Raw genomic sequence first — 27,799 nt, forward strand, 5'->3', positions numbered from 1 at the left:
TTGTCTCCATGAGAAGGAGAAACATAAAAAATGTAAAACTATGCTACTATTAAAACTGTTAACCCCCGCAGGGTGGTTAAGTTATGCCTACTTTGTGCTTTTCATTTGGAAAGCAGTCCTGTCTGCTCTAGTAGTATACTATTCTGTTGCATATGGGATATATCGAAGTTGCTGTTTCTGTGTTTCAACACCATGTTAATCCAGGGTAGCGATTATAACAAACACATTTAGTTTAAATAAAGTATGGATTATGGAGTATGGATTGAAATGTAGGCATCTGCAGTATCTTCAATACACAAGATTTGTAAAACCATTCCTAATAGGAAACAATTAAAAAACAAAAGACAAGCTGTTTAATATGACTTTATTACTTAGCCTGTATATTATTTGTGACCAACCTTGACATAAAAGGTCGCAAAGAGGTCATTCAGAGGCAGTATGGTTTCATGGTCGGAGAACACAAAAAAATCTTAAATACAAGTAACGTTAGGCATGAGATACTTAAACCAAATGAGTCTAATAAAAAAAACAAAAGTGAGACACCTGTAAAACCATCTCACTTTGTTAATAAAAAAAGTAATATCCTACATTAAACCTTCGATTTATTTGCCAACGTATTTGCTACCGTTAAGTGTGTGCATGGCACATTGCACCCCTGCCCCCCCCCCACCCCCCCCCAAGCATAAATAAACAACATGAGAGTCCTACTCCCAGCTCAGCCAATCAGAGACCAGGCGTTGCTCCGATCCTCTACCCTGTCAACAAAAGGTAATAATAAATACATTTGAAATGTAGCGTCGACTGAGCGACAATTTCCTATATATATTTTTTTTTTAGCAAAGACTTAATAAATTAAACGTCGGCTACAATGTACATTCAGCTGCACATGCTAAAAGTCCCGCCTCCTCCTGTTGCCGTGGCGATGTAAAGAGCCAGGCCGTTGGTTGGTTGTCCTGCTCTCCGTCGTTAAGGAACCGGCGGCGTGACTGTCCGGGCGTCTCAAGGAGTAGGTGGAGGAGTCAGAGCACACACGGAGGGCGACGGGTGTAGCAAACATGGCCACCTGCTTTGACCTTTGACCTATGACCCCCCACACCCCCGGGGGAAGCCTCAGGGAGTACCGGGGCGAACGGACGTCCTGCTTCATGGCACCGTGTTAGTCATGTGACCGCTGCGTCACAGGGGTCCCAGTGTCACGTTAGAGAGTCGGGTTACGTTGACATAAGGGGGGAGGGGGGGAGAGAGACGAGGAGGGGAGGGGGGGGGGGGGGGTTGGGGGGAGACAAAGATGGCGTTCGTCCTCAGCTCCACAGGAAGTTCGGCGGCGGGTACCCGAACAGCAGGAAGTCCCCCTGGTAGCGCGCGTACAGCTTCCGCACCTCGCCGCCGCTGACGCCCGCAAAGTACTGCTCCACCTTGGTGCGGTTGTAGCGCGTGATCCCGGGCGGGATGGCCGGGTACTCCACCAGGGCCTCCACGCCGGCCCCCCGCAGGATGTGGGGGACGTCGCGCTCCAGCGTCTCGTGGTGGCCCACGGCGCTGTAGCCGATCTGGCAGGGCGCGCACAGCTCCGAGTACGTGGCCCAGTGGATCACCGCCTCGCCGAACTCGTAGTCCAGGTGGCGCCGGCGGCCGTCCGTGTCGCCGAGGTAGCGGACAAACTCGCGGAAGCGCAGGCCGGCGGCAGGCGCGGTGGCGCCGGCGGCCACGCGCCGGTCGCGGCGGTAGCGGCGGATGATGGCGGGCGCGATCTCCGTCTTGTACCAGGGCTCGAAGCGCGGGTTCTCCACGAACTTGTCCTTGAAGGCCGAGATGAGCCGCTCGAAGGGGTCCCGCACGATCAGGAACTTGAAGTAGAGGCGGAGCCTGAGAGGAGGAGGAAGACCGGGAGGGGGATGAAGAGAGACGACGGGGAAATAATCGATTTGCGATTATTTCGACCAATATCGCGATTGCGATTTTTGTGCGGAAGTTTTAAATTTATAGTTTCTTATGTTCTGTGTTATTCACTAAACACAAGCAATAAATCAAGCCCGGGAAAGGACTGTGTGGAGCTATGCTCTTAAACCCCCCCCCCCCTCGTCACCTCTCACTGATCTCCGACGGCGTGAAGGACGAGAGGCGCCTCAGGTGGTTCTTATCGTGGCGGTGGACGATGTCCTCCGGAACCTCGTCCACCGTGGGGTAGTCGCCTGAGACAGACAGACAGGCAGGCAGGCAGATAGAGAGACAGACAGACGGACAGACAGAGAAGAGAGGAAGACGGAGAGACAGACAGACACATTATGGAGGCAGACATACAGACAGACGGAGAAACAGAGACAAACCGAGAGAGAAAGACAGAGGAAGACAGAGAGCCAGACAGATGGAGAGACACGGCAACGAGACAGACGGACAGAGAGACACATTCAATGAGAATATAAAAAAGCAGATTTCAATGTAATAAAGTAAATTGTTAATTAAAACACCATCGAGTGATCGATGATCGTCTCTTAACGAGCAAAAGCACACCTAAAAGAATACAGAGCACTCGAACATAAGTTTGTGTGTACAGGACTAAAGCGGCACGAATGGGATGTGAACAAACGAAGGAGAGCCTGTAGCCAGCACTGCCGCTGTGTCCCGAGGTCAGACGCACCGTTGAGCACTATGAGGACCTTCTTCCACTGGGTGTTGCCCACTTTGGGGGTCTGGCAGAAGAGGATCTTGTGTTTGTCGCAGACGAAGATGCGGTCCATGACGAACTTGTTGACGGGGTCGCGCGTCTTGGCGCTGGTGTTCTTGCAGACCGCCGACAGCAGCTCCAGACGCTTCTCCGACACGTCCAGCCAGTCGGTCGCCGAGGGCAACGGCGAAGGCTGAAAGCGGAGTGTCACAGTTTAAAACACAAAGTGTTGTCACCGAAATGTCCATGTATATGGGGGGAGGGGGGGGGGGGGGGCTGCACGACTAATTTGATCAAAATCACGATCCAGGTTCATAACTCTATACGATCTCATTTCTAAATGACAACGATTCTGCTGCGTTTTCATTAAGGACAGGTCAGCTGCAGCAAAACAACAATCCTACACTCCCCCTCAACAAATGACAACATGGGGTTACACCATGTGATGCGGGAAAACAGGAACGTTCCCTTTCTCAGCACCCCCATCATATTTTTTAGACCTGTATCAGGTCAATGAGCGCAATAGAAACATTTATTGAAAATGAATGCTCTGAAACATGATCTCAATTCCTAAGAAAGAAAATCCTAGTTTTCCTTTAATCAAGAACAGTGCAGCCCTAGCACACATCAGTGAAGAAATGTGCGCAAACTGTTTACGAAGTTAAATTTGGAGAATGCTGTGATGTTCAGTTATGTGCGGTGGGTGTCAAAAAAATTATAGATTAAATTGTAATTACCAGATTGGTTGTTACACTCACAGCAGGCACTTCTGGACCAGGCAGAGGGGTCGCCACGACCACCTTGTTTCCCAGTACGGGCACTGGCAGTGTCCCACTCTGTGCAATCGACTTCTCCCCATAGTCTGAGAAGACAATCCACCGGTATACAACAATTACTGCGGAAGGTATTTGATCGGTTCAACCCAGCCGTGATTCAATAGATCGTCTCGCCCAGCTTACCGTCGGCGGTCCTGAAGGAGATGAACTTGCTGGCGAACATGAGGATGAGAAGCACCCAGCCGCAGGCCCCGAGCAGCAGCCAGCGGTGCCGCATCGTCTGGGACATCACCGGACGGCCATGGAGCCCCCCAACCCGATCTAGAGCACTTAACACGCCGCGGGAGAGGCGTGGTGTTGAGTCGGTGTCGCCATTTGGGACCAAATGGGTGGACTTACTTGGTGCTGATTGCTTGGACAACATGCAACACAACGGGCAGTGTATGCCAAGAGGGAAGAAGCAGTGCATGCAGGGTAATGAAGTATGATAGTCACACGCAGATGAGGGAATCATGTAACATTTAGTGGTGATCTGACACCCCAGAGCCTGGGTTGGGAGAGGAGCGGGTCGCTGGCGGGGGGGGGCGGAGCAGGCGAGGCGGGAGACCGTATGAGATGAGATGCCATGCTCGAAGGTAAACGTCACCCCCAAGGTGGGTACGGTAACATTTGAATCTAAATCAATGGTGTATTTATTAGTGTGTGTATACAAGCTCACATATTACTCCTACCTCTAGCAGAGTACTTCCGGTCCAGCGTGTTTACATCCGGCCAAACCTCTCTGGAGGATTCCGGGGAGAAACAAGGCTGGCTTTTTGGGTCCGGGATTGCAATATTACAAAATATTAAATTTTTATCCCACGAAAGTTGTTAAGCTTGAATTTAGTTTCACGATATCTAAACAGGAACAATGTTGAGGCCAAATTTACGAAATAACTGCAGGCACCCGTTAATCATTTCTCAGCCTAACGTTACGCACCAGGTGGTGCAAATCCGTGCATTATCCCATGAAACCACCATAAAATGCTAATTCAGGGTCTGGAGACACTTGCTATTTAAATAGGTGGTAACATTCCATGATCGTGGATTCAGATAAAAGGTATATTTCCCTCTATCACAACACAAGTTCTTCGTCACCATCTGGTGGCCGTGTGGTGCAATGGCGAGTTTTGCTTGACCCGTCATTCAATTTCTATTCGCCCTGCCCATATAATAATGTACATTTGGTTCTCAAAATATCAAGTGCTTTGTGTTTCATCATGTTATAATCAAGTTGACAATGGATCTAGTCATTTATTTGGGGATTTCACCAAAACCCCTCGCTACAATGTATTCAGTGCCCACATTAATCAACACACATTTCCTGTTCAACTCCATGGAACAAAAGCGGGCTGATGAACTTGCAACAAACACCATCATTCTATTGTTTCTTATAGCCCCAATGCATAAATGTTTTGTGTCGATTCCTGGTCCAATGAGACCCAGTGTTGATGAATTATTGGTGGAGAATTAATGAGACAGGAGAAAAGGTTTGTTTTTACAATTTTATTCCACTCTTAGAGGGGACACTTAGTTCTCATCCACGTTGACTGTCTGAAGTCCTGTAGCACGAAAAAGAAGAAGAAGGCATTAAAAACAGTTCACATCATTCAGGAAAAAGTTAAACAACTACTAAAATAAGAAGCTGAATACAGCTCAGACTACTTTTGGCAAAGAACATGCAAGAATCATGCTAGGGCTGCTCCGTAATGTTTTTTTTAATCATAGACCCGATTATTCAAACAAATATTTCAAAACAACCCTTCATCTCGATTTAATTAGTTTCGAGATCGTTTGACCCCAAAAAATTGAAATCATGATCAAAGTTCAACCAAGCCCTACATCAGGCCGACGTATCCTGCACAACGCAGTGTTCCAGGTTACCGGCGCTCACCTTTGCATGTGGTGACTGGGACGTAGGTGACCAGGGTGTACAGTTTGTTGGGAGAGTCTTCGTCCTCGTTACGCTTCCTGGACAGGCGCACGCGGAGCCTGTAGGGCACGTTCCTGATGACGGGCAGACACAGGTTAACCTCAGGAACACCGAGCACTATAGAATTATAGTGCGAATATTGTCTCCCTAGGCTCATCCATGGTTAACAAACCGAGCCACCTTTAGAAATAGCACCCCTAATACACCAAGTCCAACTCGGGTACGCAACTTGGCGAAGTAGGCTCCACCTGAGGCAGAGAGCAAGGAACCCCCTCCTAAGCTACACACAGACTCCAAAAAAAGAGAAACGCCCCTGGGTGTGTTTAAAGGCCCAAACTACACTCCTGCTACGGAGGGCTCCACGGGGACCAGTGACCCTCCCAGGCCGGCTCCTCACCTCACACCCTTGGTCCACACGGCCTTGTTGAGGCGGGTGTCCACACGGACGTCGGGGGTTCCCATCTCCTTCACTGCGAACTTGCGGATCTCCTTGATGGCGCGAGGGGCCCTCTTCTTGAAGCTCCTGGGGGGGCACGGGGAGAGGGGACGTGGTTAGCGGGCAACCTCATCCGGGATCCGGCAGTCCTGAAGATTAACTTTAATTCACTGCTGCTAGACGGCAGTCCTAAAGATTAACCTTTGTGCTTGATTCTGCTAGCAGGGTTTGAATTCACAGTTGATATCTTGTTAAATTTGATTTCCGGTTTTAGATTTGTAATCTGAAACTCGGATTTGTAAAACTATTGGAAAACACAACGCATGGTTAACAGCTTCTCAGACTGAACCACAAAAAAAAACTGTTATTTAAATCTATACATCGTCCAATAGAGAATAAATACTGTAGTTCCCAGTAGACACGGTTAGTATTCGCGATGACCATTCTTAAACGTACAATCATTGAATAAACGCTAAGAAAATACCTCAATCATGCAGTGAACTAAACAATGCATTGTAAAGCAGAAACAAACGTGGAATTATATCACATCACTGGAGACAGTATATCCCTGGTGTACAGTCGTATTCCAGTTTTCCTATACATCTCTGTTGTGTTGACATGCAGCTGTAACTCACACGCCATGGATGCGCTTGTGGATGTTGATGGTGTACTCTCTGGTGACCACCTCGTTGATGGCTGAACGCCCCTTTTTCTTCTCACCTTTCTTTGTTGGGGCCATCTGAGAGGAACAGAAAAGGTAGATTAACGCAATGCTAAATTATTTCAATGTACATTGTGAGTGCATTGAGAGTACGCGTGTGTAGAAATGAATCCAAAGTCGATGGCCGTTCCGTTTCATGTGTGAATGAAAACCGAACTACAGCACACGCCAAATGCATTAGTTGTTTTATAACAATCATGTTAGACGTAACATTTGGTAAATTAAACGCGTTGAAAAACGTGTAGATACAAGCGAGCCCGGTCCGCCGAGTTCCCTCCGGACCGTGCAACTCAGACGTCGACACTTTCCTACTTTTGTTATGTTTACAAGTTTAGAAACGGGTTCATAATGCAACACTAATAGATATTAGACATCGGAGTTTATGTACATGTGAAAAACGGACAGATTGACACATTATACACAGCAGGATGGCTTTAGATTGTTCAAATATAAATCCGGAGAAAATACTCACTTCGGCTTGTATTTGAAGCGGAAGTTGGAAGGAAATATCATCCGCTGAGCATCCTGGGTAATGGATTTCGGTCCGTTTTAAATGCTCTCCGCAGGAACAGAAGAATAGCTTAGTTCCTACTACAAAATTGTTACATGCACAGCGAAATACAGTGGAGTTTAATAACCATTCTTCACCATAGAAGGCGTTCGTATTGATAAAAATATATATTTATTTAAAGGAATTTATATTTATGTATCGACCATTTATATTTCGAACAGTAAAACTCGGGACACCAGGGAAGGATCTTCTTTTTCTACAATCATTATTCCTTCTCGAACTTCATAGCTACCTGCATATTAGTTGAATTTTCTGTACTATATGACTGGTTTCGGAAAGAAACACTTTATATATTCCCAAACTCGCCGTATTCCCAAATCAGGCCTCATGGTTAATTTGTGCTAAAAATAAATAAAGGCATACAGATATTACTTGGGAACCCTGACTACATTTTAAATACAAACCAATAAATTACACATTAACACTTTTGAAAATATGGTTTCCCTAATAAACGTATATATTGATGTACATTTAAAAAACGAATTCATGATTTATTCCAAGTTATTAAAAAACGGTCAAAAAGTCAAGGCTTTCTAATAACGGATTATGATTGACAAATAAATCGTGTCTTTACTGTACAAACGCCAGTGATGCTCTAACTGATGGGCCAGTTTAACATCTTTCCACTCTAAGATTCTTTCCCCAGGTCAGTGTCTCTTCCTGCTAAGCATGCAATGCCTGCTTCCCAATCACTCACAACTTTGTCCAGGGCCACCATGATGTACTGAGGAAATGAAGGTTCACTATCTAACGAATGTGTTCATTCACGTTTCTCAGGCACCAAAAAGCAATACATTTCAGTGCTCATAAGTGCGATGAATAATGCACTCAGTTTTTCTTAGGGTGTTTTGTTGATATGTTGGAGGTGGTGGTGGCTCTTTACTGGAAGATCCAAAATTGCAACACTGGCATAGAGTAGTCAGACCCACCGTCTCTACTGTGGGGTGGGGGTTCAGCCATCTCGGATCTGTTGCAAAGTCATTGCCAAGCCATTCATAATAAACACATCAGACAAGCACATAGCCACAAGCAGCTAGTATGAATAATGGTAAGACAAAAAATAAAATAGATTCAGGCAGAGAATGGCTTGCCAGTGCTTACTTGAGGTGAACGATGAAGTTCACCCGGGAGACTCTTGTTCATGGGTTCGTTCATCAGTTCAACAAAGACCATAATACTTATATGAAGCTCATCCTTCCATAGTGTATACAAAAACACAAACTCACACCCACATTTCAGGGCCTCATGGGTCACATTATCAGCGCTAGTGAACATCGTATTCCAACGTCATTTCACATAAAGTAAGAAACCCGATGCCAAAAAACACTCAAACATCTAACCATTTTAATGCACAGATTAAGCATCCAATGCACAACACAGAGACACAAAAAAACAGATCATTTCACGCGGCGAGAGATGCGTTGCACCCGGGGTTTTCTAAAATCTCCTGAACACAAATCCACCGCCATCTAATTTCCGCGGCCTCTTGCTTCTCTCGCTTTAGTTCATTGTACACGACCTCCACACGGGCGCCAAGTCTCATGGCTCAGCTACACTGGACTCTCAGCCGCACACAAAATGAAAAAAGTTATAAGCACTGACTGTATGTAAATAGCTCACAAAACGTTGTTTTGCAACGCGATTAATAAAAACCAAAAACAAACAAAGAGCCTATGTCACGAAGCGATCGCTTAGCGGGTGTGTAGGCGAATGGGCCACACACACACACACACACACACACACAGACACGTATAAAAAAAATAAAAAAAAAGACTCAATACTAAAAAGGCGTCTAATCGGTTCAGGAGACGGATATCTCCGTCGGCACGGCGCCCTGTTGGCTGTTCCCGGCCGCGGCCGCCGCCTCCTCGTCTGCCTCGGGTGGCGTCTGTGGTGGTGAGGTGGGGGCGTCGGTGGCGGCCGGAGGCGGAGCTCCTGCGTCGGTCTTGTCGGTCGGGGTGACGGCGGTCGTCGGGGTGGTGGGGGTTGGCGTGGCGGGGGCGGGGGCGGGGGGGGCGGCGGCGGCGGCGGCGGCGGACATGCTCCTCCGGAAGAGACGCATGCTGAGCTGCATGAGTTCCGTGTCCAGGCCGGGGGTCACGGGGTACATCTGCTTGATCAGACCCTGGGAGGGGGAGAGGGGGGGGGGGGGGCGGGGGGGCGGGGGGACGGAGGGGGGAGGAGTTAGGAAGCACAGGCGTGGGGAGCGACGTCGAAACGTTCCCTTTCTGATTAGCGTCTCTCCGTGTGCGTTTCCCTGTTTATGTGTGTTTCCCTGTGCGTGTGCGTGCGTGTGTGTGCGTGCGTGCGTTGACAACAAAGCTGAAGCCGCTCTGTCATTGGCGGGCGCCGAGTGAGACCACGCCCACCTTGTCGTTTTTCAGCAGCTGCCGCCGAATGGCGAAGTCCCGGCGGGCGCACAGGGCCTTGCAGCAGGGGCCCAGGTTGCTTAGCAGCCCCGCCCTCTCCACCCGCCGGTTGAGGGCGGCCATGTTGAGGGCCCCCAGGTCGTGTTCGAAGAGCTTGTCAGCGTCTGGAAGAGAGGGGGGGGGGGGGGGGCACAGCGTTAACGACCGCGTGACAGCACGGCCATGCGCTACGCTAGTAGTTAGCATCGCTACATTTGCCGCTTACACGGTCGCCTTGAGCCACCTTGATGTGTGATTTCCTTATAGCCTAGTTACGTTTATTCGTAATTCTACCGTAAATGTTCGGTTAATATAATCGTTTTGATGATAGAGGGAACATTTGACCATTTCAAACCCTTCCCGTTGAAGCAAAACCGGACATTTGTACATTAAGCTAGCTCCCCATCGTGCTGATACTATAAGACACCGCCGTTTTAAGTCTTAAATTCAAACGTTCCAGCTGTTGAATAAACACAAGCTTGCTACAGTTAGTCGTTTAGCAGCTTGATCAATCGCACAAGTGAGAGTGAGTACAGAACACAATAACCCTGCACAACCAAGTTAAAAATAAAAATTGCACCAGGTACACAGAGAGTAGCTTCCACCCACCCGTTTTGCAGCACTCTTTTACAGGCGGACCACTTAAGCTTATTTTCATGCAGGCTGTCAGACTGTTGCCCTGAAAGCCTGATCTATACACAGAGAGCGAGGGAAGTTTCGATAGTTTGATACTTTTGTGCAACATTAAAAAAAAAAAGAAGAAAAGAAAGGAAAGCAGTCGGAAACCCGGTCATCACGGTTCAACCCGACACACGCTAGGGCTTTGACTTTGAACTTCGTTATTCGAATATGATTCGAACTTCAAAAAATAAATCAAAATTCGAACGAATATTAGGCAGCCCTAATACTCGAACCTGTTATGGCAGGCCAAGAGGGAGAGACGTCGGAGAACCCGACGCAGTCTATTCATAATATTGTAATGACCACGGAAGAGGCACTGAGCGAAGTATTGATTAGACAGCGATTTATCAGAAACCTAATAAACCGTCGGAACGCGCAAGACCGGTAACCATAGCAACGCCGGTAAACAAACCCCGCGAAGCCCAATCCAGGTCTTACTGAAGGCATTTAACGGTCAAAATATTATTAATAAATATTAGAATATATTCAAATATTAATATTAATAAACAAACAAACTTCTAATATGATTTTCGGGCAGAAGTCAAAGCCCTGACGCACGCCGACCCTAACCGCAACCGAGCAACGACTAGAACGATCTCGTCCCCCCCCCCCCCCTCCCTGGGTACCTTTGGGGTCCTCCAGCTCGCCCCGGCAGACCTCTCGGACCTGCTCCAGGAGCCGGGGCCCGGCCAGGCGCTTGGAGATGCCCGCCCGGAGCAGCACGGCGCCGGGGGTGAAGCGCAGCAGGGCGGCCCCCGCCGCCCGGGCCTCCGCCTTCTGCTTGGGCATCAGGCTGGACCAGTCCACGTCGATCACGTCCAGGGGGCCTGGGACGCACAGGGAGGGGGTCAGAGGTCAGACACCGGGAGGACGCGTTCATCACAGGTTAGAGACCAGAATGACTCATTCATTATGGGTTAAAGGTTAGTGACTGGGAGATCTAATTAATTAAAGGTTAGGGTTTAGAGACCAGAATAACTCATTCATTAGTGGTTAAAGGTTAGTGGCGGGAAGATCTAATTAATTAAAGGTTAGGCGTTAGAGACCAGAATAACTCATCATTAATGGTTAAAGGTTAGTGACTGGAAGATCTAATTAATTAAAGGATAGGGGTGAGATACTGCTAGGACAAATTAATTATAAGTAAGGGGTTTAAAGACACTGGGATAGCTAATTAGTAAGAGGTTAGGGGCAAGACACTGGTAGGACTAATCGATTATAGGTTAGGGGTTTAAAGACACTGGGATAACTAATTCGTCGGTGGTTAGCGGTCGGTGGCTAGTCGTCTACCTGTGATCTTCTCGTCGTCCTGCTGGTCCTCTTTCTTCTGGCTGCCGGCCAGGATCTCGTCCAGCTCGTCGTCACTGATTGGCTCGTACTCCTCGCCCCCGGAGACCACCGATTGGCTGTCGTCCTCCTTGGGGTCGTCGTCCCCTGTGGGAGGCAAACGAGGCGGGGCCCGTTAGCACGGCCGGGAGAAATAGACGCCACCTTTAAGCCATACTGAGAGGAAACCATTCAGAGGTGCACTTTAAACCAAAGGGGTTTCAGGGGGTAGACATTAAGTGAACCCAGAAGCTTTGTCTGGAGATTTCGACCATAATAACTAGACTAAACCCACGGCGCCACCAATAGTCGGTAAGTGTGACCCGTCTAAATTAATTAAATGAATTCTTTGATACGTTTAAATTGAAGGTATTCCAAGAGCAAAAAGTAGACAGAATCGTGATTCGAAAATGTGATATAAACTACTGCGCTCTGGTAGCCGGTTAGGTGTGTAGCCAGACAGACGCGTCTTGCATCCGATACATTTTTTAGATAATTCATTTTGGGGGAGATTTATTGATCGTTGTCTGACTATTAAGACAATAACAACAAATACGACCAAAAAAATCCTCCTAAAATTAATTGGCCTCCCCCAGCTTTAAACCTGCATCGGGTTCAGATCCAGAGGAGCGATGTTCTCAAGTCAATGGAAGAAATGGACTTCCTTCATTACGGGAATAGATGACGCTACACAATCAGGATAAGCTCTAAGCAATGAAAGAAAACGTGTATAAAACTACATTTATACTGGTGTGCCCCCTTTCTATTTTTCCTGTTATTGTACTCGTATTGTGGGTATGTCTTTAAAAATGTGAAAAGACTAAAATAAAGAAAAAAAAGAACGAAAGAGAAAAAAAAGGTAGAAAAAAAAAAGAACGAAAAAAGGAAAAAAAGGAAGAAAAAGAAAAAAAAATAAAGAAAAAAGAAAACTTGTTCAACTTGTTTCTAAAGAGTGCTCAGTCTCCGCCCCCTCCATTAGCCCCTCCCCTGAACCACTGGGGTCCGCTCCGTCCTACCGTCCACGCTGTCGGGCCGGTCCGCCGCCGCCTCCCCGCCCCCGGGCTGGTGGCTGTTCCCGGGCTTCTCCCCCTCGCCGCTGAAGGCCTCCCGGGGCAGCAGCGGCTCGTACTCGGGTCGCTCGGGTCGCTCGGGCCGCATCATCATCATCACGCCCTCGCCGCGCCCCGGCGCCCGCGGATCCCCGTGCGGCGCCATCTCCATCATCATCATCATCATGCGTTCACGCTCCCTGTCGCCGCCGCCTCCGCCGCCGCTTCGCTCCCCCGGCCCGCCCCTCTCCCCGCGGGCGTCCCTCTCCCGCTCCCGTTCCCGCTCCCGCTCGTGCTGCTGGATCAGCCCCTCGGGCAGCAGGCGCTCCCGCTCCCGGAGGTCCCGGAGGAGGGGCTCCCGGCCCGGCCGCATCAGCAGCGGCTCGCGGCCGCGCGCCGCCAGCCCGTGGGGGGCCAGGCCCTGGCCCGGCCAGTCGCGCTCCCAGTCGCGGGGGTTCTGGTGGGGGGGGAGGGGCTGGAGGAGGAGGGGCGCCTGGCCCAGCAGAGGGGGCTGCTGCTGGGGGGGCAGCTGGTGCTGCTGCTGCTGCTGGAGGAGGACGGGGAGCGGGGGCTGCTGGGACAGCAGGGGCTGCTGGGAGGAGGCCGGGGGCCGCAGCTCCTTGCGGTCGAAGGCCTCGCGCTCGCCGGCGGCGGCGGTGGCGCCGCGCTCGCGGCTGTCGTAGGAGCCGGCGCGCGAGCGCGAGCGGCCCTGGCGCTCCGAGTCCGGGGAGCTGCGGCGGGAGCTGTGGCTGCGGGAGTCCTGGCGGTCTGAGAGGGGGGGGGGGGGGGGAACGGCCGGGTTAGAGGCGGTTGGTGAGAGAGAGAGTGAGTGAGTGAGTGAGTGAGTGAGTGAGTGAGTGAGAGAGAGAGAGAGAGAGAGAGTGAGAGAGTGAGAGAGAGAGAGAGAGAGTGAGAGAGAGAGTGTAAGAGTGAGAGAGAGAGTGAGAGTGTGAGAGTGAGAGTGTGAGTGTGAGTGAGAGAGTGAGAGAGAGAGAGAGTGTAAGAGTGAGAGAGAGTGTAAGAGTGAGAGTGAGAGAGTGAGGGTGAGGGAGTGAGAGAGAGTGTAAGAGTGAGAGAGTGTAAGAGTGAGAGAGTGAGGGTGACAGAGTGAGAGTGTAAGAGTGAGAGTGAGTGAGAGAGAGAGTGAGAGAGTGAGAGAGAGGGTGAGAGAGTGAGAGAGAGAGAGTGAGGGTGAGAGAGTGAGAGAGAGAGAGTGTAAGAGTGAGAGTGAGAGTGACAGTGAGAGAGTGACAGTGAGAGTGTGACAGTGAGAGTGTGAGGGTGCGTGCGCTCACCTGAGGACGTGCTGCGGCTGGGCTCCCCCCTCCTCAGCTGGTCGATGCGGGACTTCCTCTCGGTGAACGGGTGCTCCCCGGGCCCCGCCCGCTCCCGGTCCCGGGAGGAGGGGGGGGCCCCCTGCATGCGCCCGCGGCGGCCCCCGCCGGGCCGGGCCCCCGGGGGGTCCTCGCGCCCCGCCGGCTCCCCGGACGGCGAGCGGAGGCGGCGCGAGGAGGGGGGGGGGGCCCCGCGGTTCTGGAGCCCGCCCCCGACGCCCCGGGACCCCTCGGGGAGGGGCTTGCGCAGCAGGGGCTGGGACATGAGGGGCTGGGGGGGCAGGGTGGGCAGCAGCAGGTGGGGGGGCTCCTGGGGCAGCAGGGGGGCGATGGCGGGGGCAGCCGCGTTGCCCCGCTCCCGCTCCCGGCCGCGCCGGGGCCCGCCGCCCCGGCGGAGCAGCTCCACGGGGGCCCGCTCGGCCGGGGGGGGCGGCCCCCGGTCCGGGCGGGGGGGCGGGGCCGTCTCCGCGGCCCCGCCCCCCCCTCCTCCTCCCACCTCCTCGTCCGACCAGTCGCTGAAGTTGGCGTCCATCTTGGGCGGCGGGGCGGGGCCCGGGGGGCCCGGCCTCAGGGAGGGCCCCGGGGGGGTGCGGGGCCCCCGCCGCCGCTTGCCCGGGGGCAGGTGGGCGTCGTCCTCGGCCGAGCCGTCGGACTCCGCCCCCCCGCCGCGGGGCCGCTTGGCCTTCCTCTCCGTCTTCTTCTTCGCCCCTTTGCGCGGCGAGTGCTGCAGCGGCGCCGGAAGCAGGGCGGCGGGGGGCGGGGCTTCGGTGACGGGGGGCGGAGCCTGGGCGGCGGCGGCGGCGGCGGGGTCGGCGTCGCGGCCCGGCGCCTCTTCGTCCTTGCGGCCGCCGCTCTTCTTCGGGCCCTTCCGCGCCGACTTGCCCTTCTTCTTGTTCTCCTGGGAGCCGGCGGAGTCGCGGTCGTCGCCCGCGGCGACGGCCGCCACGGCGACGGCCGGCGGAGGGGGGCTGGCGTCCCGGGGCGGGTCCCGCCCCCGCCCGCGGGAGTCGGAGCGGGCGCCGTCCGGCGGGCCGCGCCCTCGCTCGCCGCCGCCGCGGGGCTCCGGGTCGTCGTGGCGACCGCGGCCGTCCCTCTTCTCGGCCCCGCCCCCTACCCCGCCTCGGCGCTCCTCCTCCTTCCAGCGGCCCGGCTTGTCGTCGGAGGAAGTGGGCGTGGCCCGGGGCGGCGTGCGCAGCAGAGGCTCATGGGGCCGCACCACCTGGCTCAGGAGGCGGTGCTTATCCCCGCCTGGAGAGAGAGAGAGACACACACACACACACACACACACACACACACACACACACACACACACACACACACACACACACACACACACACACACACACACACACACACACACACACACACACACACACACACACACACACACATCAATAATCAATAATCATAAATACAAATTCTAAAAAAAACAAAGATACACGACACCGTCCCTTTAAGACCGGTGCGTTGCGTTAAAACGTGTGCGTTCCAAAATGCCCGGCGTGTCCCGTCGTCATTTCATTGGCTCCCTAATAAAGATTGGTTCCCTACCGTCGGAGGTGGGAGGCGGGAACACTGGGTTCGGTAGGAGGGGATGTGGGTGGAGCTTGGCCTGCCCCCGGCCAATGGGGCGCTCACTTTTCTCCTCGGCGCTGTTGTAGCCGTCGCTGTCGGCGGGGCTGGCCTCGCGCGCCGCGCGCTTGGGGGACGGCCGCGGGCTGGGGGTGTTCTCGCCGCGGTGCCGCTTACGGCTGCGGCGGGGGAAAGAAAAAGATCGGAACGTTAGTCTTCGCGGGACGACTGTTTGTCTGATTTATTTTCTAATCCGGGGGATGTTATGTCAAAGTAAGGGAAGTAGCTGATTCTTTACACCTTCTTTTCCGCATTTCGGAAAAAATATATTTTCTGATGAGTTTACTTTCCGATAAAAAAACATTACGATCTTTTTTTTTTTTTTTTAACAGTTCAGCAATTATCTTCCAAGCTATTAGTTGATTACATCAGAGGAAAGTTAGCCGTTGGTTGGGTGCTACTAAATTAAAACACTGTCTAAATAAGTAAATGCATTTCAAAATAAATAAATGCTAAAATCAAGCATCATAAACACTCTTGATTACAGCCTGATCAGTGCAGCGAAATGGATCAGGGTCACATGACCAGGACGATCTTGTTGCTAGGCTACATGACCACGAACGAGGGTGAAACGGTAGCCGTGGATACGCACCTGGCCTTGCGGTCGTCGTGGGACTCCCTCGCCGCCCTCTCCTCCCGCGGCTCCTCTCGGCGTTCCCGCCGCTCCTTCTCCCGCTCCTCCCACTCCCGCTGGCGGTCTCTCTCTCGCTGCTCCCTCTCCCTCTCTCTCTCGCGGCGCTCCCTCTCGCGCTCCTCCTGCTCCCGCTCCCTCTCTCGCTCCCGCTTCTCCCGCTCCCGTTCCCGCTCCCTCTCCCTCTCGCGCTCCCTGTCGCGCTCCCGGGTGCGTTCCCGCTCGGCCTCGCGCTCCTTCTCCTTCTCCCGCTCCCTCTCCTTCTCGCGCTCGCGTTCCCGCTCCTTCTCGCGCTCCTTCTCCCTCTCCCTCTCGCGCTCCCGGTCGCGGTTGCGGTCCTCCCGGCGGTCCTCGCCCCGGTCGCCGCGGCGTTCCTCGCGCTCCGGCTCCTGGTGTCGGCTCGGGGAAGCCGCTCTCTGATCTGGGCACGGGGAAATGAAATACAGTCCGGGTCACTTCCTGCTCTTTTCTCCTGTTCATCTGGGAAAAGGACTATGTGGGGGTCGTGGATGTGTAAGGTTGATGGGTTGAACCCCTCACTAATAAGGGGAGATACAGAGCCAGGGCAGAGAGCATTAACGAGCTTCAAGTTCTTGAAATGAGTGAATGGTGACTAATTCACTTCTAAAGTGGCGTTCTCAAAGCTTTTCACGTGAATCCATGTAAGTCAGGTCACCATCGATCGCCGAGTGAGCCTACGGCCTACTGAGAAGGCCCTCGCATTCGCAGCATTATGAATGTCACGAACAAACTAGGGGAGGGGTTCTACTGGAACAATGACTGCTTATCCACACAGGGGTCGCCAAAGAGAACAGAATGGGTATCTCGAGACGACCGCCTTAAATGACCGGGACTCGGCTCAACATTTCAACTCAATAACAGTGTTCATTATTATTATATTAAGTATAAAACAAGCTTGTGGAGTTAAATGTTTACATTTAAATGTGATTAAATTTTTCCTTATCACAAATATGGTAATAAACAAAAGTGTATGTTTTAACTAATGAACACTCTGGTTTCTTCAGGCTGCAGCAGTATCAAATTATATAACTTGATTAATATCAAAAAGATAATCTGTGCAATATCACCCAGCCCTAGGGTTAAATATTTGAAGCGGAAAGCAGGGCTCAATATTTTAAGTAAATAACAGGATTCCACCACTAGGCATAAAAAAAAAAAATTTGGTTCCTGTTGGTTGTCAGTTGAGGTCACGGGTAGGTAGGGAATTATTTATTTATTTTTTTTCAGCGGCAGCGAATGATAGGTAGGTTGTTTTCATTTAAAAATGAGAAAATTCGCTCATCCTTGTACTGAATAAGGATGAGCGAATGAAGAGGTGCTGTACAAAAACGTAATTATAGTTTGCATCAATTTTTTATTTTTATTTATTTTTTTAAAGCTCATAAAAAAATTTGGGTCGCACATAAATTGACAGGGTCGGTTGGAAACCGGATCCAAACCCAAACATTTTTTAGGCCCTATTTGATCCCCTTTTTATAATAGTTTTACAACTTAACGTTTTGACTTTACAATCCAAACCCTCGACGGTTCGGGTCCGGGTTCGGCGGCCGAAAGGTCCTACCTCTCTCCCGGGTCTCCCGGCGGTCCCGCTCGCCGCTGGCTCCTCCCCCTCCTCCTCCTCCTCGCCGCTCATACGCCTCCCCCCGGCGGTCCCCGCCCTCGTAGCGGTCGCCCCGCTCCGCCGGCCGGTCGGAGCCCCTCTCGGGGGCCCGCTCCGCGGCGGCACTCCCGGTGGCGCTCCCGCCGCCGCCGCCGCCGCCGCGGTCGCTGGTGCGCTCCGTGCTGCGCTCCCGGGCCGAGCCGCTGCGGGACTCCCAGCTGTCGTGGCTGCCCTCAGGCGGGGCGCCGCGGGACGTCCTGGTGGAGCCTGGGGAGAGGGGCGGGGGGGTTAAGGAAGGATTAACTCCCTGAGGACTTAAGACTGAAGGCTTTCATGTTAGCATTAGCTTCCTGCTAACCCGTAAACACGTTTTACTTTGCCTTTGTTTTCTTTTACTTATCCGTTTGATTTGATTATTTTATTTTTTGAGTTTCTATTTTAATAAAAACGTGCATGAGGTTGCCTTGCCGGAAGTTACAAAGGGCTAATGTCATTATTATATTCTTTGTGAGGAATATAATATTGAATATAGAAATATATTTTTTTAACGCATGGTTTTTATATTAATTGGTTCCACCAGATAAGATCATTTTGTCGGATCTTATTTCAAATGAAAGAAATTTGAATGTAATATATTTATATATATATATATTTTTTTTTTAATTATTTGCATATATTCAATATCATTTGTAGGATAACATTTTAAAATTCAGATATTTTTTATTATACTTTTGTGATGTGAACTAAAACGTATTTTTTTTTATCTTAAGACGGTTTGATTAAAAGCATTAAAAACAAATGCTATAAACCAAGCAGTCTTAATATAAAATATATATTATAATTTCAACCGCACTTTATAACCGTAAACCTTTAAACCCGGGAACGCCCCAAACCCCGGGAACAAAACCGGAATCTCACTTTTCTCTGCGGCGGCGGCGGGAGCGTCGGCGGTCCGGCCGCGGCCCCGCCCGTTCCTCTCCGCCCGGGCTTCGGTACTCCGGCCCTCCCCTCTGCCCTCGGCCTTCCCCTCCCCGCGGGCGGCCTCCTCGCGCCCCCCGTGGCCCCTCCCGTAGCCCCTCTCCTCCTGGGCCGCCGCCGAGGCCGAGGCCGGCTCCTCCTTGCGCTCCGGCCTCTCCTTCTCCCGCTCCTTCTCGCGCTCCTTGTCCCGCTCCCGGTCCCGGCGCTCCAGGGACTCCCTGGCCGAGCGGGGGTCCGGTCGGGTCTCCCTCGTCTCCTTGGCGTCCCGGGCGTGCTCCCGGGTCGACTCCCGGCCGCGGTCGCCGCGCCCGTCCCGGCGCTCCCGCGGTTGCTCCCGGCTCTCCCGGTCGTCCCGGGACGAGCTCTGCTCCGGCTCGTAGTCCCGCTCGTCCCGGCTGGAGTCCTTGTCCCGCTTCCCGCGGCTCTCTGGGGGACCGAGGGGGAAGACAAGAGTGACCGAGAGACCAGAGAGACACAGAGAGACCACGAGCACACCAAGACAGAGTGACCACAAACACACCAAGTGACCAGAGACACCAAGTGACCAGAGAGAAAGAGTGACAGAGTGACCAGAGAGAAAGAGTGACAGAGTGACCAGAGAGAAAGAGTGACAGAGTGACCAGAGAGAAAGAGTGACCAGAGAGACTGAGTGACCAGAGAGAAAGAGTGACCAGAGAGACAGAGTGACCAGAGTGACAGAGTGACCAGAGTGACAGAGTGACCAGAGTGACAGAGTGACAGAGTGACCAGAGAGAAAGAGTGACAGAGTGACCAGAGAGACAGAGTGACCAGAGAGACAGAGTGACCAGAGAGAAAGAGTGACCAGAGAGAAAGAGTGACCAGAGAGAAAGAGTGACCAGAGAGACAGAGTGACCAGAGTGACAGAGTGACCAGAGAGACAGAGTCACCAGAGTGACAGAGTCACCAGAGTGACCAGAGTGACAGAGTGACCAGAGAGACTGAGTCACCAGAGTGACAGAGTGACCAGAGTGACAGAGTGACCAGAGAGACAGAGTGACCAGAGAGACAGAGTGACCAGAGAGACAGAGTCACCAGAGTGACAGAGTGACCAGAGAGACAGAGTGACCAGAGAGACAGAGTGACCAGAGACACTGAGTGACCAGAGAGACTGTGTGACCAGAAACACACAGACGGGCCTTTCACACATGAACTTTTACAGATGCAATGCAACACACGTCCAGAGATAAGCCGCGTCAGACCTGTTCACACATACAGGAGACACACCGGATACTTTCGCCGAAGGACGGCGACGTGGCGGAGCGTTTGGCGGGCAGCACGTGAAACAAAGCATGCAGCGGAATTCTGTGTTTTGCTTCCAACACGTCGAAGTTTGCGGGCGGGGCTTCCAACTCCCTAAAGCTGACTCTTTTTTGCGAATACATCAATACTGCATTTATTTACGATGTATCCACAATAAGGAGAATGAGAGAATATAGAGAATGTTCGTCTTAAAAGGTGCCAGGGTGAAATGGCTAAGAGTTGGATCTCTTTAAAAGCGAGGGCAAAGGTCAAAGGTTAAAGGTCAAAAAGTACAAATAGTAAACAACCCCGGCACTCGCGCGACGCTCACCGTCTCTCCTCTTGTCCGACGGCGGGGGGGCGGCCGGCGGGGGGCTCCGTTCCCGCTCGCCGCGGCTCCGCTCCTGGCGGCGCCCGGGGCTGGCGCGCTCGCCGCGGCGATGCGACGGCGAGGAGTAGGGCGGCGACCGCGAGCGCCTGGAGCCGGAGCCCGGGGGGGTGGCGCTGCCGGCCCCTCGGCCGGAGGAGGGGGCGGCGGCGGCGGCGTTGGCGCCGTCCCGGTGGTAACCGGGGGAGACGGAGGCGCGTCGGCGGCCCCGGGGGGAGGGCGAGTGGCGCTGGGCGGACGAGCCCGAGTGGGAGGAGGGGGAGTGGTGGCGGGGGGGGGTGGGGGTGTGGCGGTGGCGGGGCGGGGGAGACGGGGACCTGTGGGGGGGGGGGGGAGAGAGGGGGAGAGAGGACGTTAGGACACTGTAGCACATGTACACGAAAAACTACAAAAACACAAAACTAATATAATCGTTGTTTTTTTTATTAAATGTTTTAATAGAAAGAACAGCTGGATACGTTTCTGTGCATTAATTAGATTTGAACATTTTGCTTTTTGACCATTTTGTGTATTTTTTTTCCCAGTTCTTTCCAGTGTTTTCTGGGAGAGACATCCTGAATAAAAATACGTCATGTTTTCAAACTCAAATATAATCGTTTGAATAATCGTGACTTCAATCTTGATCAAAATAATCGTGATTATGATTTTTTTTTTCATAATCGATCAGCCCTAGAAGAGCCCGACGCCATCATGGCGATGTGTGGTGGGGGGGGGGAGGGGGGGGGGGGGGACGGTAGCAGGCGGGGGTGTCCCCAGCAGACCGCGTTCCCGCTCTTTTTCGTTTTAATTGCTTTATTGAATTTCAGAATTCATGGTAAACGGCGTAAACCGAGGCCGATTCCTTTAGCTGCTCTGCATGGTTCTCTGCGCTGCCCTTGCCTTTCGTTTTTACACTTCACGCCGACTAACTTTACAGTTTGCTTTCGTTTTGTGACACAGACGTTTATTTTACTTTCCCTTTCTTTAACATAACTCTCCCGTTTCCTGAATGGAGCATCTGATGCCGTCATTTCAGGGATCAATCAATTTCTATCGATCGCTCTTCCTAGTTGCTTTAGAAACACATCTCCTCCCATAACGTCTGTCCTCAAAAAACACGTGTTGACTATCAACCAATCAGCAGCAGCCTCCTCTACTCATCGTCCAATAGGTGCCGCTGATGTTCTGCCGAGGGGGGCCGTACTGACCTGCGTGGGGACGAGGGCGGGCCGGGGGTCTTGTGGGACGAGGTCTTGGTGGGGGAGGCGGACTTCTTCCTGGAGGGGGGGCTGGGGTCCCTCATGGGGGACGACAGGCTTCCGGAACGTTCCTCCGAGGCGGCCGAGCGCTTGGCCTTGTGGGAGCTGTCGGATCGGTCCCTGGGGACGGTTGGAGAACAATCGGTTGATCTTTCGATAAAAAATTGGTATTAATATATAGAACTACATTTAAAATGATACCACAAGACTTGTTTGTTTTTTTATTCGTGTCGAAATAGGGGGTTCATTTACACCTTAAAACAAAAATGGCTGACTATGAACATAGCAATGCAAACCATATAATGTCGACGTCACATCAACAGACAGTTAAGAACGACAAATTGCCAGTCGTTTTATTTGTTATCGTGCTGACAAATGTCTAGAGACGGGCTAACCAGCTTTTAAATGTTGAGAATGTATTGCTTATTTTACAGGGCTAATTATTCCCTCGCCTCGGTCCCCTGCATCAAAAATTAACCACAGAGAAGGGTCACGGCATCGGAAAAGTAAGAAAATATAAGTTTCCGACGACAGTTCTGATTCGGTCCGCCTCAAAAATATCCGATACAACGAATCTGCTTCCCGACGAAAAAGAGCACTATACGGGTTCAACCCAGAACCCCCCCAGACCTACACCCCCTAGGCTCCGCCCCCCAGACCTACACTCCCTAGGCCCCGCCCCCCCAGACCTACACCCCCCTAGGCTCCACCCCCCGCCCCCCAGACCTACCTCCTCTTGTCCTTCTTCTCCTTGTGCTTCTCGGCGTCCCGCCCGCGGTCCTTGCCCTCCTTGGGGGGCTTCTCCTCGGCCAGCTTCTCCTTGTTCTTGTGCTTCCCCTTGTGCTTCTTGCCCGGCGCGGGGCCCTCGGCGGGGACCGGCGGCGGCGGGCTGGGCGTGCGGGGCCCCTTCTTCTTGCCGTGGCCCCCCTTCGACGACCTGGGGGCGAGAGGGAGAGGGCCGAGCGGTGAGCGACGTCAGACAGAGCCATGATCTCTATGACGACGGGTGCGCGCTACAGCAGGGGGCTCAAACTCGCGGCCCGGGGGCCAATTGAGGCCCGCGGGATGATATTTTGTGTCCCCCTACTTGACATCAAAGTTTAGTGTTAGTGCGGCCCGCGCGTTGTTGTCAAACGCACATTTTGCCACTGATTCTACGAGTCTCACTCTTTTGGGGTCTGATTATATGAGTCTCACTCTTTTTGGGGTCTGATCCTATGAGTCTCACTCTTTTTGGGTTTTTGCGACTTCACAACTGAACCCACTCCACTCAAGTCCCTTTCGGACCACGGCTGCAGCTGGATTAAACTGGATTAAACGAGGCCAGGGGCACGCGGGCGGACCCCTCACCTGGTGGAGTCGGAGAGGGGGGAGGCCCCCGACGCCTTCTTCTCCTTCTTCCCGGAGCCGGGGCCCTTGGAGGAGACCTTGTGTTTGGGGGAGCCGCTGGACTTCCTGGAGGCGGGGGAGTCCTTGGAGCTGGAGCGCTCGGGAGACCCCTGGGGGGAGGGAGGGGGGAGAATATTACCATAGCCAGAGCTGTTAGAACGACGTCACCTCAGAAATGTAAAGCCGGCTAATGGTATCATGATACCCAACTGTACCTAACAAAATATGTAAAACTAACGTAAAACTAGATTTACATTTACAAAACATTGGCCGGTTTATGTAAATCTTCTGATGACAATGCAAAGATATGCTTTAGATTGTGTTTAATTTAGTGTTACATGTATCGTTTATAGACGTGTTGATTATTTAGCATCTGGACCATTTGTATGGTTATGTTCTCCGTCCTTTGCTGCTGTGACTCCAGATTTTGTCATCTATGTGATCTGTGCCTTGCCCCCTGTTGGTACCTTGGTGGTGCTGGGGTTGCCGGTTCGAGTCTTGGAGGTGGCGGCGGTGGAGGAGCTGGTGGTGATGGTGGAGGCCGCCACCTCCTCCTTCTCCTTCTTCTTCTTGATGACGATCTCCTCCCTCTTCTCGTGGTTCTCCTGCTCCAGCTTGAGGAGCTCACGCTGGATCTTCTGCCGCTTCATCTCCAGCGAGAGTTCGTAGTCGTAGTCCCCGACGTCAGAGTCTGGAACGTACGGAAAAACGGTTGGAAGGTATCCCTTTAAGAACCTGTTACAAAGCAGTCCAGCTGAGGTCGAACATATCCCTTTAAGAAGTTCAGCTGTTGTCTAAAATATCCCTTTATGAAGTTCAGTTACGGTCTAACATATACCTTTAAGAACACAGTCAAGCCAGGTATAACGTATCCCTTTAAGAAGTTGAAATGCGGTCTAACGTATCCTAAGAAGTACAGCTGCGGTCTAACGTATCCCTTTAAGAAGTACAGCTGTGGTCTAACGTATCCCTTTAAGAAGTTTAGCTCCGGTCTAACGTATCCCTTTAAGAACACGTTCCAATCATCTAGCCATGTCAAACTTTTATTTTCCGGACAATCAACAATTAAACGTTCACGCACCCTCACAGACATATTATGGGGGTAGAGCAGTCTAGACTCTGGCTGTCAGGGAGGGGTCTGACTCCCAGCGGTTGGGGGGAGGGGACGGACGGACGGACGGACGGACGCTCACCTTCGCGACTGGCTTCCCACTCGGCGGTCTCTTCCTCGCTGGCGGGGGTGCGCTCCTTGGTGATCTTGATGTCCTCCTTCTCCCGGTGTCGGCCGCGGGATGAATCTCTCTGCTGGGGGAGAGAGGAAACAGGCGTTTAGGGCCGTGGTTCTCACTTTAACGGTGGGCGATGTGGGGGTACTCACTATAACGTTGGGTGATGTGGGGGTACTCACTTTAACGGTGGGCGATGTGGGGGTACTCACTTTAACGGTGGGGGGCGATGTGGGGGTACTCACTTTAACGGTGGGGGGTGATGTGGGGGTACTCACTTTAACGGTGGGGGGCGATGTGGGCTCTTCTAAGTCTCTCTTCTCTGAGTCAGCATCCTGTCTCTTATTCTTCATTCTCTCCCGCAGGTCACCGGGGGGCCTCTCTGCTGACCTGGGGGGGGGGGGGGGGGGGGGGGGCACAGGGGACACGGGACAACAGTCAGACAGTGAGGTCGCCCTAAACCAGGCGTTCGGGCGGACACAACGTAACAGAACGGTCAGTAAAGTGTCTCTCTATAAACAAGGCTTTCATGTTTCTGTTTAACAGTCAGGTCTCTTTGAAAACCATCCGGTAAATTATCTTTGAAACAGTCAGTCATGTCTCTATAAAACAGTCAGGCAGGTATACTGTATATCTATTAAAAGTCATGTCAGTCTCTATAAAGCAGTCAGAAATGATTGTCTATGTAAAAAGTCATGTCACTCTCTAAAACAGTCAGTCAGTCATGTCACTATAAAACAGTCAGGCAGGTATACTGTATGTCTATTAAAAGTCATTTCACTCTCTAAATCAGTCATGACTCTGCAAAAAAGTTATATCTGTCTCTCTAAAACAGTCAGGCAGTAGTGTTTCTAAAAAAAAAACAGTCAGAAAAACATATCGCCATAGAATAGTCCTTCAGTAATATCTCTTCAAGGCTGTCTGTCATACAGTGCATCTCATACGCTTCCTGCCCGAGAGTCAGGGCCATGGGTCGTCCTTACCGGCTGAAACTGAATCCTTTGCCTCGCTGCTGGGGGCCATGTGTGTATCGGCACGTGGTGCCGTAGCTGCAGTTCCCAGTCTTCAACCAGTTCCTACATTGACTCTGAAACAAACACACACACAGGGCCAGGGTCAGGTGGGCTGGAGGGAGCCAATCGGAAGCAGGAGGAGTCAATGATAATTACACTCTGTGGTATTATTATTGCACTACACAAATAAAGAGATGTGAATATTCGTAAGTGGCTTCATAGTTGCCAAACAAAACTACTATCAACTTGCCTCTAATGCCTCTAATGGTGGAACTTTCTCCCAAAGTCTCTCTGCCACCTACCAGGATAAACAACGTGAAAAGTGTGTCAGGGGTCAGGTTTTGCCAAATACAGCACCCCCAGACTCTTAAATAACTACATATTAGACACTGATTTCCATTGCTGCAACCCAGTGAGTGAGTGAGTGAGTGAGTGAGTGAGTGAGTGAGTGAGTCAGTGAGTGAGTGAGTGAGTGAGGGAGGGAGTGAGGGAGTGAGTGGCACTCACATAAACAGCATTACTCCCGGTGAGTGAGTGAGTGAGTGAGTGAGTGAGTGAGTGAGTGAGTGAGTGACTGACTGACTGAGTGACTGAGTGACTGAGTAAGTGAGTGCAAAGGGGTGAGTGAGTGAGAAAAGGTCACTCACATCAACAGCATTACTCCCAGTCAGTAAGAGAGTGAGTGAGTGAGTGAGTGAGTGAGTGAGTGAGTGAGTGAGTGAGTGAGTGAGTGAGTGAGTGAGTGAGTGAGTGAGTGAGTGAGTGAGTGAGTGAGCGAGGGTCACTCACATCAACAGCATTACTCTCGTGAGTGAGTGAGTGAGTGAGTGAGTGAGTGAGCGAGCGAGGGTCACTCACATCAACAGCATTACTCTCGGTGAGTGAGTGAGTGAGTGAGTGAGTGAGTGAGTGAGCGAGCGAGGGTCACTCACATCAACAGCATTACTCTCGGTGAGTGAGTGAGTGAGTGAGTGAGTGAGTGAGTGAGTGAGTGAGCGAGCGTCACTCACATCAACAGCATTACTCTCGGTGAGTGAGTGAGTGAGTGAGTGAGTGAGCGAGCGTCACTCACATCAACAGCATTACTCTCGTGAGTGAGTGAGTGAGTGAGTGAGTGAGTGAGTGAGCGAGCGAGCGAGGGTCACTCACATCAACAGCATTACTCCCAGTGCTTGGCCCGAGTCTCTCGAATACGCTGGGTCGACGGGAGGCGGCGGCGGGGTTGGCGCTGGCGGCGCTGCTGCTGGCGGTGCTGCTGCTGTCGGATATGGTCTTAGAATTCTCCACTGTTACCTTCCGCCTGATCTTGGACATTCTGCAGGACTGGGAGGCGAAAACACAACCCAAAAGTGAACAAGGGAGGACATTTAGGCAAGGCAAGGCAACTTTATAGACACTTTATATACACTTTTCATACACGAGGCAGACTTGCTTGCTCAGAATTGCTTCAGGTAGAAACATGTCATAAAATGAAAGAAACTAATAAAAGATCATAGAAAACAAAGGCAAAGATTAAAAAATGTATTATAGAAAGTGAAATCAATTTAAGATTTAGCAGAGAGCTAAAGCAAACATTCAATCAAATGAAGTAATAAAATAAAATAAATAAATGAGAGAAAATAAAGGCAATGTAAAAAAAAATGAAAGCAATGTATTTAAGATTTAGTAGAAAGCCAATGCAATCATAAAATCAGTAATCTTATGAGAACTGATTCTACTATGGTCAGGCTTACTTAAAACAACGCTTATATAGTTAAACAAATGGGATACGGTTGGCTCTGTGTGGGATTGACAATATTACTGTTTTATTACCTAGTAAACAATCTGTTACAATAAAAATGTTGGCTGGATGATTTTCCTTTTGTTACTGCGGTAGATCAGCGATGATATGCATGCAATCCGGATACGAGTACGCACTTATAACGCAAAATATCTGCCTATGGTGAAGTTTCTGCACAACAGTATCATGCAGGACTCCGCGCACCGTTGATACACTGCGGCCTACAAAGCCTTATCCCAAAAGCCCACAACACACACACACACACACACCGCTCCCCACTCACAACAACAGAGCGAATAGATTAAAAACAGGCCTCACCCAAAATATTTATTCGGTGTCGCATCTATTTGTGTCCAGTACGGGAGTTCACTTTCATGGAAAGACGAGTTTAATTCATTTGCTTCAAAGGAAGCTACGAGCAGGCTCCCCTGTATGCCTTCATGTTGGCGACGGGTTCGCGTGCGGTGATTGGTCGCCGCTTTACCGCTGGGAGGCTCGAGGAAGAAGCGCCCACAGCACGACCGCCCCCTATATGTGGTATGGAGTACTGCAAGCGGGACGCATGACCGTCCCCTAGGGACACGGAGTACCAAAAGCGTCCTACTTGTTGCACTTATTGGGCCCCAATACGACCGCCCCCTATAGGTGATATGGAGTACAATATGCGGGACTTCAAGTAATAAAAAATAAGAATTATTCTCAAG

At 51.6% G+C, this 27,799-nt stretch overlaps 3 protein-coding genes across 4 annotated transcripts; all 3 read right to left on the reverse strand.

Moving 5' to 3' along the window:
* Positions 1–347: 347 nt before the first annotated feature.
* Positions 348–4,265, reverse strand: chst10 (carbohydrate sulfotransferase 10). 2 transcript variants are annotated; one of them, XM_060049250.1, is made up of 6 exons: positions 4,173–4,265; positions 3,625–3,770; positions 3,403–3,527; positions 2,639–2,858; positions 2,087–2,192; positions 348–1,866 (listed from the first exon to the last, which is right to left on the reverse strand). In XM_060049250.1, the coding sequence occupies exons 2-6, from the start codon at positions 3,728–3,730 to the stop codon at positions 1,302–1,304; spliced, it is 1,122 nt and encodes a 373-aa protein (XP_059905233.1). In that variant the 5' UTR covers positions 3,731–3,770; positions 4,173–4,265; the 3' UTR covers positions 348–1,301. The 2 variants fall into 2 exon arrangements, with proteins under 2 accessions (XP_059905233.1, XP_059905232.1); XM_060049249.1 differs by lacking the exon at positions 4,173–4,265 and having other exon boundaries at positions 3,625–4,166.
* Positions 4,266–4,971: 706 nt separating this feature from the next.
* Positions 4,972–7,173, reverse strand: LOC132455426 (large ribosomal subunit protein eL31). The gene is made up of 5 exons (XM_060049306.1): positions 7,043–7,173; positions 6,485–6,588; positions 5,811–5,936; positions 5,375–5,487; positions 4,972–5,042 (listed from the first exon to the last, which is right to left on the reverse strand). The coding sequence occupies exons 2-5, from the start codon at positions 6,586–6,588 to the stop codon at positions 5,011–5,013; spliced, it is 375 nt and encodes a 124-aa protein (XP_059905289.1). The 5' UTR covers positions 7,043–7,173; the 3' UTR covers positions 4,972–5,010.
* A 1,290-nt stretch (positions 7,174–8,463) lies between these two features.
* zc3h13 (zinc finger CCCH-type containing 13) lies at positions 8,464–27,792 on the reverse strand. Its single transcript, XM_060049308.1, has 21 exons — positions 27,414–27,792; positions 26,465–26,638; positions 25,286–25,389; positions 24,581–24,692; positions 24,270–24,378; positions 23,625–23,767; positions 23,544–23,573; positions 23,038–23,186; positions 22,418–22,624; positions 21,637–21,807; positions 20,393–20,766; positions 18,742–19,227; positions 17,785–18,090; positions 16,164–16,623; positions 15,491–15,690; positions 13,901–15,187; positions 12,573–13,373; positions 11,521–11,664; positions 10,857–11,057; positions 9,511–9,674; positions 8,464–9,266 (listed from the first exon to the last, which is right to left on the reverse strand). The coding sequence occupies exons 2-21, from the start codon at positions 26,627–26,629 to the stop codon at positions 8,943–8,945; spliced, it is 5,937 nt and encodes a 1,978-aa protein (XP_059905291.1). The 5' UTR covers positions 26,630–26,638; positions 27,414–27,792; the 3' UTR covers positions 8,464–8,942.
* Between the last annotated feature and the right edge of the window lie 7 nt (positions 27,793–27,799).

The sequence above is a fragment of the Gadus macrocephalus genome, chromosome 4 (genome assembly GCF_031168955.1).
Source record: "Gadus macrocephalus chromosome 4, ASM3116895v1".
Taxonomy (NCBI): domain Eukaryota; kingdom Metazoa; phylum Chordata; class Actinopteri; order Gadiformes; family Gadidae; genus Gadus; species Gadus macrocephalus.